Source organism: Coffea arabica, chromosome 11c (genome assembly GCF_036785885.1).
Source record: "Coffea arabica cultivar ET-39 chromosome 11c, Coffea Arabica ET-39 HiFi, whole genome shotgun sequence".
In the NCBI taxonomy this organism is placed as follows: Eukaryota; Viridiplantae; Streptophyta; class Magnoliopsida; order Gentianales; family Rubiaceae; genus Coffea; species Coffea arabica.
This window is the reverse complement of record NC_092330.1, coordinates 10229535-10246108: the sequence shown is the minus strand read 5'-3', so window position 1 is coordinate 10246108 and position 16574 is coordinate 10229535. Positions and strand designations below refer to the sequence as shown.

Here is a 16574-nt window from a genome sequence, read left to right as displayed (position 1 = left end):
CTGTCACAATAATTAGTTTTCATAATCAATCTGTAGAGATCTTGATGAATGAGCTCCCATCCACAGGGTCCATCTCAAGGTTATGTTGCCCAAAGCTACCTTTCTGCTAATTCAAATCTATCTATCATGTGAAATCAAGGGTATATTGTAGGGGTCTGAGATTGATTCATATGTAAGTGTTGCAAGAGAAGATGACTTGAGAAGTGTTTGAATTGATTTAGATTTAAACATGGAAAGTTCCCATATGAAGGATCCAATCCCACTCTTTCTATTTGCATGTCATTGCATTTTATTGGTGATTTGGCAAAGGGAAGGCCAAATCAATAGGAAGACCTGCATTATATGGCTTTTGGTACAGTGTCTTGCTGGTCCATCTGCGTTTCTTCACTAGCTTTTGAATTGTAGGAGACAGCATGCCCTGTCATTCTGGTGCCATATTCTAGTCAATCATGCGTTATCTCTGGCACCTCTATTAGGTCGTCAGAATATTTGGATATTTTCCTCAATGAATGTTAATAAAACATGGATGGATGTTGCAAGCTTTTAGCAGCTTTGGTCCAGAGTTATGAGAGTTTGATGCTTTGTTACATACTAGGAGAGGAACACCGCACTATGTGCGGTGTGAAGTTACAAGTTTAACATGCCCAGTAGGAAGTTAAAAGGTTAATATGACCAGAGCCCTCATTGGCTTTATTTTCCAACTAAAAATTATTTTTTTATCATTTTCTATATGAGGTAGATAATGAAGCATTTTGTCAACATTTCAATTAAGAAAAGAAATAATACTAATAAAGTTGAAGAGCATAATCACACATAATTGAGATAAGCTCTCCAATTGTATGATGCATCTCATTAGCTGTGAAAAGTAAAATTTAAGATATAAGATACATTCATCCAGAAATATTAACTGCTATATCTAAAAAATGCCTCTCGACTTTTCTTATCTAGCGTCGCGTTCAATTAGCCAATTATAGTGGAACTATGCATTAGTGGTCAAAATTTCAAAAAAAAAAAAATCATCACACAGTTTGATATCTATACTATAGCAAGTGGCTGTTGAAGTAAATAATGACTTTTGGTAAAGATATTGGAAAGGATAAAACAAAGTATCAAGCATTCATGACAAAATTCCATGAGCTTCCATTAGCTTCCAAGTTCCAGCTATCTAACTATCAATCAGATCTGCCAAGAAGGAATCATATTGAAATTTAATAACATTTTGTGTAAATAGTACAATGACAATCTTGTTAAATCACAGGTAACGCATCCCTAGTTTTTGCCACACTTCATGGCAAAATTGTAAGGAAATACTAAAGCATGAAATATAAAACAAAGTCGCCAAGAACACATTCCCTACTCCTAAGTTTGAACCACCAATATATTTGAATAATACCTCTTGCCATTCAACTTTTTCTCAAACATTAATGTTGGATATATAAATAAAGAATAGAAAGCCAATAAACAGCAGATGCATTTTGAGCCACCATCTTATTTGGATAAATACCTCCTGCCAGCCGATTTTTTCTCAAACATGAATGCTAGGTATAAATAAAGAACAGAAAATCAAAAACAACATATGCATTCGAGCCTATAAATCATGTAGTTATATTTCATTCATGCCACATTTTCGCCAAGACAACATGAATGAACATAGGACATCAATTTAAGCTGAAAGAAAATTTTCTCTTCTTTCTTAAAAAGCTCAATGACAAAACAAAAAGCTCCAAAAAATCAAGCAAAAGCTACAGAGAAATTTCAATATATTAGTTTGGTATTTGTTAGAGTTTATTTTTTAAATCCTGAAACGCAATTTATTCTCTATGTAATTCTTAGATTTTTATTTTCTTTTTTACATAAAGGTATTAGAAAATTCTAGTTGCCTAATTGAGAAAAGGTGGAGAAGCTAAGGAGTAATCACCACCTATTGATCATTCCCCACTATACACAATTTGGCTAGAAATTTAGGGCGGCAATATTTAAACTTACAATTGGGATGGAGCACATGAACATTTTTTTTCTACATACAAAGATCTTATCTTAAGGTTCTTTTAGCCATTTCAGTTACATCATTCCGACTACTCAAACATGAAAGCATTAGGAGGGACAGGACAGCGAGTAACAAAAGCTCCAATCAGCCAATGTACATCATTTTCTTAGAAATTACTACATCTAAAGAGTTATTCAAAAATGACACCATCAAAGTAGAGAAAAAATTTGTAATGATTTCATCAGTAATCATAACTTAAAATGAAATAGGGTGAAAACAAATGCTATTAAACCTGGACTAAAGATCTTAAATGAATGGAGCAGCCAAAGAAGACTTGCAACCTCTTAGTGATGAATTTACTAAAATAGGTAAAATACTAAAGAAACTGACTCTAAATCAAAAGGAAATGCAGTATCTTAACAAAATTTCATACTCCACTTTTTCCAAGAATAGTAAATAGGGTAAAGTGACCAGAAAATTATAGTAAAATGCTAAGAAAAAAATGAAGAGAACACTAAAACATAAAAAACATACCATTAAGGCTAAATGTAAAAATTAGCCTCCTTTTTGCTTTGTTCCTTTATCTAACAAAAATTTAGTATAAATAAATATCAGAAAAATCAAATTTATTAGGAAAAATAAAAGGAAAAATGAAATCATATTAACTTTTCTCTATGGGAAAAAGACAGAGAGTCGATACAATGCTCACCTTAAGAAAAAAATTCGCAAATCTTAACATCTCAAGCTACAACAAACATTTGAAACTTATGAGAGGGCATAAATAATTAATATGTTAGACCATCAAATCTATCATAGGATATGTGAGACCACAGTAAGGAACAAGAAAATGACAATAAAGCATAAGGATTAGCATGAAGTGAAGAAATTGTGTTTCCCAATTAATAACCAAACATTAAGCACTAAACATCTAAAATGCATTTCCAAAATTTCACATCCAGTTCATACTGATGCAATACTTTTTCAAGTTGAATATATTCCTTTTGTAATAAAATCCAAAAGTATAACATGCAAAGGACACAAAGGAAGGGAGAAAGGTGATTTGTTGCTTTTAGCCAAGGAATGATCAGCAAAAAAATGCCAGGAAAAAAAAACCAAAGGCAAACCTGAAGTGAACATTTTGCCAAAAACTGAACTATTCTTTCCTTCTTCAAGATATGCATTAGTCTTCAAGATATGCAAATCATGTCGATCTAGGTAATAAGAAAACAAAACAAAATATTAACAGATCATGATATGTTTAGCGAGTTAAGGAGACTTGCCTGTTTTTTTTGGAACACCCTTTTATTTCCTCTTCTTAGAGGCCAAGGGAGATTTTTTGTGGCTCCCAAAAGAAAAAAAAAAGAATTATACAGAAAAGTTATGGCAAGCAAAAAAGGAAGAAATTATACATAAAAAAGGGAAGGGGGGAAGGATTGGGTTGGGTGGTACGGGGGGAGGGAGTGTAAGCAAGAGGTCTCGGGTTCGAGTCCTCCTGTTTACACTAAAAAAAAAAAAAGGGAAAACAAAGGTGAGAAGATAAAACCTGTGAGTAGTCAGATGAAAAAATAGTGAGTGATCTACAAGATCACACAAAAAATTGTGGTCCAAAAAAAAGTAACAATTGATGGTCAAGGATGCAAGTACTAATGCATCAGAAAATGCATGTCAAGGATGTACAAATTAAAGGATAGAATATAGAGAAAAGAGTAAAAGAAAAGCAAAATTGGAATAACTAACCAGTGTGCATGAAGAAGTCCAACACCGCACAACTGAATAATAGCAGAAGCTATCAAAGAAACCACGATCATGTAAAAGATAATAAGAAAGGTGACAAAAAAATAGGAGAGTAAAAAGAGAAGCTGATTCGGTGATAATAATTTTGAAGGGACAGAAAAAAATTAAAATGATCGAACCAGTGCTTGAGAAAAACAGAGAAGCAAGCAAGAAATAAGAAACAAAGCAGTATGACAGCAATTCCGAAATATTTGAAGAATTAGAGAAAAACAAAGGAAAGCGAAGCGTAAAACCAACATGCTCACCAGGAAGCAGCAACGGCAACACCAGCGCAAACTAAAACCAAACCAATAAATTGGGAAAAAGGAAGGTTCAAAATAGCTAAAGAAAATGAAAAACAATACTTATGAGGTAGGTCTTTCTGTCTAGCAAAGAAACAAGAGCAATAGAATAGGGAAAAGAAAGCAGTAGATGCACCGTTACCACTGATCATGATGATGATCAGTAGAAAATCTGGTGTGGAAAGCCAGAGAAACTGCATAACCATTGTGCAAATGCAAAACACAAAACAATGTCAATCAATGGGAGCAAAAGAGCTAATGGCTGACAAAGGGGAAAAGTTATTTTTTTGCAAATTTACAGACATAACCCCAAGTAAAGGACAAAAAGACTACAAGAGCTTTTGAGTGGAAGCGTAAATGCAGTCAGAAGGGATGGGTAATATAGTGAACAGCTCAGGTACAATCAACCGTCAACAAAAAGAGGCTGGTGACAAGAAGTGTGAAGCGGCGGACGAAGAAATCGAGAAAGTATGCATCAAAACCAAACAAACAAAATACCGGCTACAAACAAATGGTCCATAATTAATTGCAAAGAATTGGTAATTAAGCATGTTAATTTAGAAAAGTAGTTAATTACGAATCAATTAATTAAGACTACCAAAAGCAAAGAAGAAAAGACTAGTGAGAAGCGTTTTCTGAAGCTGGAGCAAGGTAGACATATCAATTAAATAACAATTAATTGCAACAAATTGGTAATTAATTGTGATTTGTTAGGCAACAAAAAAGTAACGTTATTAATGAATTAATTAACAATTAATTGTTACAAAAGGCAACCAAATGTGATTTGATTGGCATGCAAAAAAAAAGAGGCTAAATTTTGGCTAATAACTACACAGAATTGGTAATTAAAAGCGATTTGTTAGGTAAAAAAAATATTAATAATTATAAAAACAGGTAAGTAAATGTGATTTATCAAGCAATAAAACTGTGAAAGTATAACTTAATTTCGGTGAAATTAATTGCAAAAAAATTGTAATTAAAGATTTGTTGGCCAACCCAAAGTAAAAGAGGACATTTTTTAATAAATTTTGAAAAAAAGGTAATTAAATGTGATTTTTTGGACAAGCACAAAAAAGCTCATTTTTTGTTAATAATTGCAAGAAAGTTATTAATTAAACGTGATTTGTTGGGTAAAAAAAGACACTATTAATTAGTTATTAACAATTAACTATAAAAAATTGGTAAGTAAATGCGATTTATTGGGTTAAAAAAATGGAGCCAAAATAATAAATAAATAAATAAATAATAACAATTAATAGCGGGGAATCAATAACAAGCTGCCATTTTGACGTCCAATAACAAGCAGTTCCAATAACTGGCACGTCTTTTTTTATGGCACTTTCAAGCACAAGCACTTCCAATAACAAGTTATGTTAGTATAATTACTGGCAATGCCATTTGGAAGTGCTTGTTATTGAGCTGCCAATTTTTTCCAATAACAAAGCACTTCCAATCCAATAAAAAAAAGAAAAGGAAAAAAACCAAAGGCACGTGGGGCCAGAATTTAGCGGCAGACTTCCAAGCCAGACGTCCAAGCAAAACAAAGAAAAGAAACAATCGGCTGGACGACAAATTCACGCGAGCGAATTCACACGAAGCAGACGACCACCAATCGACCAATGGAAGCCCGCCACGTCAGCAATCAGAACTCGATTGAAAACCTCCCCATTCCCGCATAGACTAGATATGTTAACTAGTCAAGCGGTCAGTCTTTTACATGCTTGTAGTACAAGTGTTCATTAAATTGCTTCAGTCGGTTATGCTACTACTTGGTGATTATGAATTTTTTTAAATTTTTTTTCCAGTATTAATCCCAGAGGTTACTCTTTGTGTCTTTTCCGTGCCCCAATATTTGAGGGGATATTGACAATAACACTTGGGGGTATTTGTTTCACAGATTGGAATCGGAAATGGAAATGAAATCATAAACTTTGATTTTGGAATTAAACTTTTCATTCCAATATCTAACTTTGTTCACACATTGAAATTAGCATCATTCCAATTCCTGATGCTTGGTTTGATGAATGTTTCGGAATTAAATGCAATTAAATTCCAAATTTACCCCTGATATAACAATTCTTGAATAAATTCCCAAAAAGAGGGAGTTTTCAAACTAACTTCCCAAAGGGTTTTTAAAAATTCAAAAAGTGTTACAGTAATTTCTTACCATAAAAAAAACTAGTAGGTTATCTATTTAACATAAATTAAATATTTTTTTAAAAAAATATCCCATAAAGTACCAACTCTTTATGGCTTGTCTCTATTACATGAACCAAATACCAGGTTTTTATGGGCATTTTATTTTGAATCATTTAATTTATGTTAAATACATAAATGTTTGCAAATAAAATTTAAAAGCCGTTACACAAATATTTTTACGAAAGGAAAACTAGCATGTTTTGTATTTAATATAAATGAAGTATTTGAAAGTAAAAAAAAATTGTCCATAACATATCAGTTCTTTACGAGTTTCTTTCATTATATGAATAAAGTACTAGTTATTGATGAGCATTTTACTTTCAATCATTTAATTTATATTAAATACATAAATGTTTATAAGTGAAATTCAAAAAGTGCTACACGAATATTATTACGAAAGGGAAACTAGTAGGTTTTGTATTTTACATAAATTAAATACGTGAAAGTAAAAAAAGAAATTATCCACTCTTTACGGGTTTCTTCTATTACATGAATAAAGTATTAGTTATTTATAGGCATTTTACTCTGAATCATATAATTTATGTTAAATACATAAATTATATGTAAAATTTAAAAAGTGATATACTAATATTTTTACGAAAAGAAAACTAGCACCATTTTGTATTTAACATAAATTAAATACGGGAAAGTAAAAAAAAAAAAAAAGAAATTGCCCATAACATATCAGCTCTTTATGGGTTTCCTCTATCACACGAACAAAGTAATAGCTATTTCCTTGGGTGTGTTTTTCATCCTTTGGGAAGAGACTCAAAAATCCATCCTTTGAGAAGTTCATTTAAAAACTCCCTCTTGTTTCATATATCTGAACCTCTTGTTTAATTTAAAAATCGCCACCATCATTCTTGTCTGATATATCTGAACCTTTCACATTTTTACCAGTTTTTAAATCTCCCAGAACCTAAAAACAAAATCCCAAATCGATAACAATGCGCGTAAAACATTAAAAAGTTAACATGAAAATTAAATCTTTATTTACCTCTAAATCAGAAGCCTCAGAAGGGTTGATAATGAGTAAGGCCAGAAATATTGTCCCCTCCCATCTTTTAGTTCTCAACTTAACCCCAACTTAATCCCAACTTAACCCCTCCTAGAATAAGTTATAGTAGGAGTAGGTGTAAATGATGATAATTGACAAAAAAAAAAAAAAAAAAACCTCATTAAAGACCAAGTGGAAAATTTATTAGCATCAGATTAAAATATGCCAGTGTCTCTCCGTGTAGCAATTCTCTGTCTACTTCATCTTCTACATCTACTTGTAAGAAATTTGGGAGAGACGCCTTATTCTGTTTCCAGAAAATTTATCCGTGGAATTATATACTTTTCTGATTTCAATTTCTTTTCACTTCTAGGTGCAAGTGCTCATATTGTTTAATAAGGCCACATGCAATCAAATTTAGGCTTTCAAAATGATTATTGTGCTACCAATGTCTAGAAATTGATTTCTGAATCCATTCCACATTTTTGTATTTGCAGAGGTTATGGCTGTAATGGTAGTTAAGGTATGCCAGCCAATAATGGAATAGCAGCCGCTGAATGTGAATGCAGCTATAGACCATTTTGGTATCCTAAATCTTGTTGGTTTAACAAATCAAATAATGTTTTTACAAATCTTGCCATTGATTATGGCAGTTGTTCAGTTGTATATACTGGACTAACCTTTAATCTTACTACCTCTTCAGCTATTAGCAACATTGAGGCAAAAAGTATGATTAACTTTACAATTGTTATACTCCGTCTAGATTTATATATATGAGGTCTAATATAATTCGCAGCATTTGGTATTTGTAAAGATTGCTTGTTGCTGTGGTAAATTTCATAAGAATTCTGCTTTGCCAAGGTGAATATTTTTGCTTTATTGGTTGGTTGGTGTCTGCCATTGTTCTGGTGAAGGAATTTGCGTCTTCTGTCTCTTTGTTTTTTAGTGATATTGTTCTTGGTACTTGAATTTTTGGGGATTGCCTTAGTTTATGGCTCCGTATTTTGTTGGTTTCTTTTAGGGTTAAAAACAAAAAAAAAACCCTGTGGTATACCTATTACACAAAAAAACCCCTTATGATTTTAACATATACAAAATGACACCTCATGTTTTGAACTAAATGGTAAACTAACAGAATTCGTTAAATTTAACAGAATCCGGTAAACGTAACGAAAAATTTAACGGAATCCGATAAATTTAACGGTAAATTTCATGGAATCCGGTAAGTTTAACAACCGAAACCGTAATTTTCGTTAAGTTTAACGAATTCTATTAGTTTACAATTTATTTCAAAACATCTGGTGTCGTTTTGTATGTTTTGAAATTACGTGGAGCTTTTCTGTGTATTAGGTATACCATATGGGATTTTTTTGTTTTTAACCCTTTCTTTTATTTGTGATTTCATATACTTTGGGTTGACTTTATCCAAGTATTGGATAGTTCGAAGAGTTTAATGTTGTTTGTTTTCGTATACTCAATTATTATATACGACAACAATAGAAAGATTAGCAATCTTTTTCTTTCTATTTGTTGGATTAATGTTAGATCTGCATTGATTATGAATAGATAAGAAGTAATGGTTAATAAGATTCTAATATTATTACTAATATCTTTGGCATTCCATATCCTAATCTATTAATTTAGAGGAAATTCAATGTTCTCCTTCTAAGATTATTCTTTTCTAGCTATCTTGGTTCTTAGCCTGTGCAATTGTGCATAGTACCAGGTTGTAGTTGGTTGATGTTTCTGTAAACCTATACAAATTCAATGTCATCAGCAACACTAACGCCATGCTGAATAATTTAATTTAGTATTTAAATTTAATGAGTTTAGATCTTAACATGTTCAAATACGTTTAATAACTAAAAATAAAACATTTTAATTAATTAACTGGTACTGAATTTTCATGCAAAATTTGTTTTCAAAAATAAATTATGAATTATTTACTTATCATTTAATATGATGTATATTCAATTATATCAGATTTGATACTTAACAATTTAGTAATTTAATGGATTCGAATTTCAAATTTCAATTTTATTATATGCGTCTTGAAGTTCAAATCCATGTAAGATTATGCCTGATTCACTTTTGCAAGCCAATTTGTCTTCTTTTTTTTTTTTTTTTGGCAAGCCAATTTGTCTTGTTTTCGGTCAGGTCTGCAATTGAGATGTACTTGGCTGTTTTGACCTGCAACTAGAGTGGTCTTTGTAACTCAATGAATCCTATCTTCTTGTCAGTCACGTCTGCAATTGTACGACAAATCCCTTAGGCTGCTATAATATATGTTCCAATTTGTATCCCACTCCCAACAAACTAGTTATATACTCATCTTTTTTGCATCGTGAATTATTTGCATAATTTTATTCACTTATAATATTAATATATTTTTCAACCATTTTTTTATTTCACATACATCATATGAAAAAGAGTAAAAAACCTAGGGAGCCCTTAAACTATCACCATTGTCAAGTTCTGGCCCCCGATCTAATTTTTATCTCCGATGAACCCCTGAATAATTAAAAATGCATAGTTTAAGTGCTTCCAATCATTTTATACCGAAGTCAAGCCGGAATCAAAGGGCAATTTCGTCCAACTATAATTGAAACATCAGGACCAGAATTAGCATTAGATCCATTAGACAAGAATTCTAACAAAAAAAAAAGCATAAGATCTTCACCTTGAACCCTTTTAGATCCATTAGACAGATTTCTAATAAAAAAGCATTAGACCATCTTCACCTTGAACCCTTTACCAATAATCTCCTTGTACCTAAAGATAGAATCCAACCTTTGCAAGCAAAAGCTCTACTAGCGGTGTGGGGAACAACACAGCGGCTAGCAACCCAGCCAATCAAGCATCTTGGTGGTAGTGGTAGCGGAAATAGCATGGGTGGTATTGGAAGCATTTCTACCATTGGAAATCATAGTTGGCATGCTTCTCGTGATGGGGAATGCTCAGGACTTTATCCACAAAGCCAGCCATGGCTGGCCGAAGCACATCGATAACGACGTTTGGGATGTGGCCATGGAAAGACGGGACAAGAAGCTCATGGAGATGCTATCCTCTTCTTCTACTCCTAATTAACAATCTAACTCAGGAAGCACTATGACCTATCGGTGAATTTTTGGATCTCTTCATGTTTTGCAAGCATTGAAGTTGTAAGCAGACAAGTTGAATTGTTGTCTTCCTTTTGCAGCTCACTTTAAGCTTTTGAACTAAAAAAAAAAAAAAAAAGGAACAAACTATTGATGTTGATTGTCTGGATTTGGTGGATGATAAAATAACTATAGACGTTTGAGTAATAATAATAATAACAAATCCAGCTTCCGCCACTTCAACAATTACTTAAACCTGTAGATGAAATCATTAGCTGGAGAGAGAGATATATACTTTTCTTGATACTTCAAATATGGTTGGACAATAATGTCATTTGCTTCCGGCTTGACTCACACATAAAATGACCGGAAGCACTTAAACTATGCATTTTTTATTGTTTAGGGGCTCATCGGAGACAAAAATTAGATCGGGGGCCAAAACTTAACAACGGTGATAGTTTAGGGGATCCCCAGATCTTTTACTTTATGAAAAAAAAGTGTTGCACTATTTTTTCAAAAAATTATCACAAATAATCTACCATATAAACATAATTATTTTTTTTTTCCCTATCAATGTGGGGATCCAGTGTACCACGAGTATCACATAAAAAAAATAATTGCCAACAATTATTTTTGAGATTTTCTTTACAGGTTACTATTAGTTAAGACTTGCCTTTTTAGATAAAACATTTTAAGTAAAAAAAAATGCATGAAAGCAATTAAAATATCTGCAGGCAAAGATTTTAATTCAAAGCATATACAAATTTGATTCTGTTCATGGGCTATTGTGATCCTGGCGATCTCTGTAGGATCTCTTAAAATGAAATGGATGAGCAGGATGGGCAAAGGCAGATCTGGGAGGTGGGACCACAATGATTGAGAACCCCAACATCAAACATAAAATATAATGCAGAACAATATGTGGGAGCTAGGATGGGAATGTATTAGTTAAACAACAATAAACAACTTGACAATTTTCAGATTGCATTCTTGCATGCAATCATTTTCTTAGACCCCTTGATTGGGAAAATTGCTTAGAAAATGCTATTGGTTTGTTAAAGTTGTACCTTCTCCGTCTCCATGACCTCTCAAACTCAATTTTTACATGTAAGTTGGACCAAGTGGGGGTGGTCGGATTCGAAGTACAGTAAAATCTCTAAAAATTAATAGTTTTGGTATCATATAAATTCTATTAATTTAAAGAAGTATTAATTAATTCATAAATTAATAAATGCAAATATGAATATAAAATTTTTTTATAAGAGTATGAATTATTCTATTAATAAAAGAAGGCTAAAAGTCTAAGAAGTATAAACCAATTCATATGTACTTGATTTGCAAGTATAATTTAATTCTATTAATATCTTCAATATATGTATATAACAGATATCATTTTTCTATTAGCAAGAGGTCAAAAAGATTTAAAAATACTAAATTATAGATGTCTACTTCATATAATGAATCAAATTAACTTCAATATGTATAAAAATGACAGGGAAGTTTTCTTATAATAAACAAGTTCAAAGTTTTCTTACATATGTCATTGTTAAACTATGGCTTTGCATCTAAAAGGTGTTCATAAATCAATAATAGACTCATATTTTATGAAAAATATAATATGTATGTTAGTGAATTATATTAATTTATGATATGAATGGAATCAAAGAGTTACATAAGGTTTTTCAAAAAAAAATTATTATCTTATTATTAACTTATCAAAATTATTAATTTAGCGCGTTACCACAAGTTGAGACTGAAAAAATTATCATTTAATAAAGGAAATTAATTTATAGAGATTTTACTATAATAAAGTTACATTTTGAAGAAATTTTTTGAAGGACAATGCAGCGGAGGCTGCACCATGCAAGTGTGTGTGATAAATGTCTAGGGTGAAAAATAAAAAAACCTTCCGAGATAAGTCTAATACACAGAAAAGCCCCTTATGATTTCAAAATATACAACACGACGCCTCATGTTTTGAACTAAATTGTAAAGGTGACGGAATCCATTAAACTTAACGGAAATTATTTATTGGAACCTAAAAAAAAATTTATATCTAATTTTTATCAAATATACCTATTCTACCCCTTAACCCTCAATTCTCTCTATTTAGAGAATAAAACAAATGATTTTTTTGAGCTATCTTTTGCTTAGTATATCAGGCATTTATCACAGGGGATTTTTTTATTTTTTACCCAAAAGTCTATAGCAAATTAAAAAGTGTGACAAAAGTCATCTAAAGTTTTAACCTAATTTGAGATCGTGGCTTCAAAATTAGTCCCACCCCTTCTCTTTCCAATCTATGCAAATGTTTAAATGGGCTTTTTATGAGATTTGTTTTGAGAGAAGAGTTTTTGAAAAATTATTTTAAGAAAGGAATTTGTGCCTGATATTCAAGGAAGTACATGTGTATATATATATATATATATATATATCAATTTATGGCATCTTTTTACTTGCAAAAACTAGGTACTTTTGACTTTTGAGTGACCTGTGTAGTTTTTTTTTTCCTATCCTTCCACCCATTTTCACATTCTTCCCATCCTTAACTGTCACACCCAAAATTCAAACTCTAAATCTGAAAGTTGGCCACTGGATCAACCCTAGTGGTTGAGTGACTCGTGCAGTTAATCATAGTTCTCTCTCTTTTTTTAAGTAGGGAAGATTAATTTACTGATTTGCATAAACACCGCGTTTAAATCATTGATGTCCTACTCTAGTTTTCGTATGTGCTTACTTAGCATTATATCCTACATATACGAGTCCTTTATTTTTATCAATCTCTGATATCTTTTTTTTTTTTTTACATATTTCATTAATTTTGGATATTTTTCTTTTAAGGTTTTGAGTTACTCGCGTTTTGTATCCTCTTTTGATGTAAATTTTGGAACAAATATTGATGTTTCTCTTATTTTATGACTTGATGAATCCATTATAAAGTGTATAATTGGTAATTTTAGAAATTACAAAATAAAAATTAGGTTGGCGAGTGTGGGGTATGCATATAACAATTAAACTCATTCCACAATCAAGTTTTACATTTATAAAGTTCTAAATAACCCACATGGGATTTTCTTCAAATATACAGGTCATGATTAAATATAGGATATTAAGGGTCGAATTCACAGGGAAGAATATCAATTACCGATGGTTTTTGAATTGTTTTATTATTTAGAATATCACAAGTGCAAGAAATTAAATATATACTATAAACATGAGATAAAAGTAATACAAATAACAATAAAAAACTCCTAGAGGTATGGAATTTCTCACTACTTTTGCAAATGAAATTACCAATTGAGTGAATGCTATTATCTTAGCTAGTTATGGTGTAATTTTCTAATGTATGTGAAACCTACTCTCGTAATGAATCAACTATACTTGTAACTAAACTATACCTACTCTTGTGGTTATGAAATTAACTACAAGTTTATTTCTTTTATGAAATTATATAAAACAAGTCACTAAAACCACAAAGGTGCTCCTCTATTCTCGTGAGTGAACTCCTAAGTTTAGCACTTTCTTGAACTAGTGTTAAATCCCAATTCTCATTTTAAACTTAACACTTTAAGATTATCACAATTATTGGGCGGTTAATCATGATTAGTAAAGCAAAAGTGATAAATGACTTGTTTAAAATAATATCACCAAATAAACATCACTAGCAAGATATAGAAAGTTCATCCATAATTCTAAACATAAACTTTAGCAAAACATGAAAGAAATGACCCTACTTCTATTATAACTAAACATAAGATTCAAATACAAGAGTTAAAGAGATGAAACCCCTTGTCACATGTGAGCAATATCTTCTCTATCTTCAAACCTCAATCATCATCCTTGCTTAGCATAATACAAGATAGAATAAAACTATACTAACCTATGTAAACTAATGAATTAAGAAAAATTAGTGAAGATTACATTTTGGTAGTGTCTCTAGTCTTCCAAAAGATATCAAATAAGTTCAACAAAAGCCCTATTTATAGAGAAATTAAAGCTCAAGATCAGTTATTTCTAATTGGCAAATTTGCCTCTTGAAACATCCAAAGGTTATTTCTATAAGTTTCCATGCTTGTTTGCTCATATCCAACCAGATTTCTTGCAAAAAAATGGATCAAAAAGCTTGTATGAACAAAACACAAATTGCAGCCGCAATTGAAGAAAATCCAGGCTAAGAAAATACAGGCTAAGGTCGCGTATTTACCCCACATTTTTCTCTTTTGCAGGTTTTCTCATTTCTAGTCCGTCTTTAACTTTTCTCTGTTTTTTTAACAACTTCAACTGAAAATTTCTAGAGGATAGAGGCTGAACTAACTCTTGTGCAAAACATAAAAGTTGCAGTTCTTTGAGTTAGCTTTCACTGCTTTAAGAATCATCCAATTTGAAGCTCGGTAAACTAATTAATGACCAACATACCCTTGATTGGTCACAACTTTATTTCAGCTTTCGATAACAAAAATGACCAACAATATATTTGATATTTTGACTAGCAAAACTCATTACTTGAATTTTAGTGTCTCATAAGAAATGTAGAGCTATGTGTTAGCTTAAAAATGGCTCAAGAATGATCTCAATTTGATATGTGTAGCTCAGGATATAGTTGAAATACCAACAGCTGTCAAAGTTGTCAAACTTTTCCTCTTTTATTCTTGATTGCATTTCTTCTTTTGAGTATTTGGCACTTTATATTTTTTTTAAATTACTTCAAATCATCAATAATCATCCAAATATCTTCTCACTTAACTTCATTTGACGATTTAATCATTAAACCTAAAAAAATTTGAAATTTTCATCACTTTAATCCATAGAAATGCAATTTTTGACACTTAAATCACAAAATGCATAACTTGACTAGAAACTTAGTTCATTAACTATAAAAGTGAATAAAACATATCAAAACAAAATAATAAAACACACTTAAATCATTCAAAATATACACTTATCACAGGTCAAAATTTTGGTTGAACCTAATAAAGAAAATGGGTTGACTTTGGTTTGAGCTTAAAACTTAGACCCGATTCCGAAGTGAGCTAAGCTGAACTGATACCAAATGCAGCCAAATTTAGGATCGACTTAAATATTAAGCACAAAAAAACTTATACATTATTCTATGGTGCAGAGTATAAAAAAGGGCAAAGGGAATTCTTTAATCAATGCCAATAGGCCCGAAATATGTTGTGCCTGTAACCTGCGTGCATGTTTCTACTTCTTCCCAATACCAGTATGATGTTAGTGGTTAAATAACACCTGATGTTAATTATAAATATAAATTCGAGATTCTTTCCTATTATCACTCTATTATGTTGGCTAATTTTGAATTTTTTTGATAATAAAACAATAATTTATTTCATGGAAATAATGTACATTGTAAAGAATGGGATAAAGAAAATGATGTGAAATACAATATACTACGCTAAATGGTCGCAAATAACTAGAACTTGCATGGTTAGTGAATGTATTACATACGATTAAGTAGAAATCTAAGAAGCAAAAGTGAGGATGTAAACTTGACCCAAAACTTAGTTAATTGAGTTGAGGATGGATTTAAATATTTGTTAAAATAGTTGTGTTGAGTTTAGATTTATATACTATTTTATATGAAATGGGTTGAACTCAGGTCTCTCAAACTTGGCTTATAAGGTCCAATTGACATGTCTATTCTTACACTTCTACATAAATTTTAGTTTCTTTTTTAATTTCTTTTTGAAAAAAGAAATTATATTGTTCTAGTCAATGTTTGATTGCCTTTGTTTTCGAGTTCTTGTTGTTTTGGCCAACTTCAACAACTTTATTTGGAAGGGACTAAACCCACATCCCATATACTCGTTGGATAACAACGCCCTTATTTATTAAGTTTATTTGATTCGTCTTATAGTTCTAAGTAATATATCTATATATATATATATCTATATATATATATATATTCTTTAGTGTATGTGGGAGGATTCGAACATGGGATCTCACATACGCTCCCTCCCTCCTCTCAAATCAACTCAACCGATCCCTCTCCGTAAGTAATGTATGCTGACAAAGTAAAAAATGGAGAAAATATTTCCATTTAGAAGAGAATATTTTAAACATTTTACAAGAATATTAACTTTTTTAATTTAAAGTTAAATTTAGCAATCGAGATTTTTGAATTACAAATGAGCATATAAATGGCAGTGTCTATGCATTTCAAGTCTCTACAATTAAAATCTCTATAGTTTTCAAGATGG

At 31.2% G+C, this 16574-nt stretch overlaps 2 protein-coding genes across 11 annotated transcripts; one reads left to right on the top strand and one right to left on the bottom strand.

The window, feature by feature from the left end:
* Positions 1–807: 807 nt before the first annotated feature.
* On the bottom strand, positions 808–4311 carry LOC113715554 (uncharacterized). Of its 10 annotated transcripts, XM_072069908.1 has the most exons (5): positions 4027–4311; positions 3725–3773; positions 2697–2732; positions 2522–2571; positions 808–1182 (listed from the first exon to the last, which is right to left on the bottom strand). In XM_072069908.1, exons 1-4 carry the CDS (start codon positions 4266–4268, stop codon positions 2530–2532), a joined length of 369 nt encoding a protein of 122 aa, XP_071926009.1. In that variant the 5' UTR covers positions 4269–4311; the 3' UTR covers positions 808–1182; positions 2522–2529. The 10 variants fall into 10 exon arrangements, 2 of the variants coding, with proteins under 2 accessions (XP_071926009.1, XP_071926008.1); XR_011822796.1 differs by having other exon boundaries at positions 3112–4311; XM_072069907.1 differs by having other exon boundaries at positions 808–2571.
* Positions 4312–4419: 108 nt separating this feature from the next.
* LOC113715907 (NADH dehydrogenase [ubiquinone] 1 alpha subcomplex subunit 1-like) lies at positions 4420–10495 on the top strand. The gene is made up of 2 exons (XM_027240212.2): positions 4420–4530; positions 10100–10495. Exons 1-2 carry the CDS (start codon positions 4420–4422, stop codon positions 10343–10345), a joined length of 357 nt encoding a protein of 118 aa, XP_027096013.2. The 3' UTR covers positions 10346–10495.
* The last annotated feature ends 6079 nt before the right edge of the window (positions 10496–16574 follow it).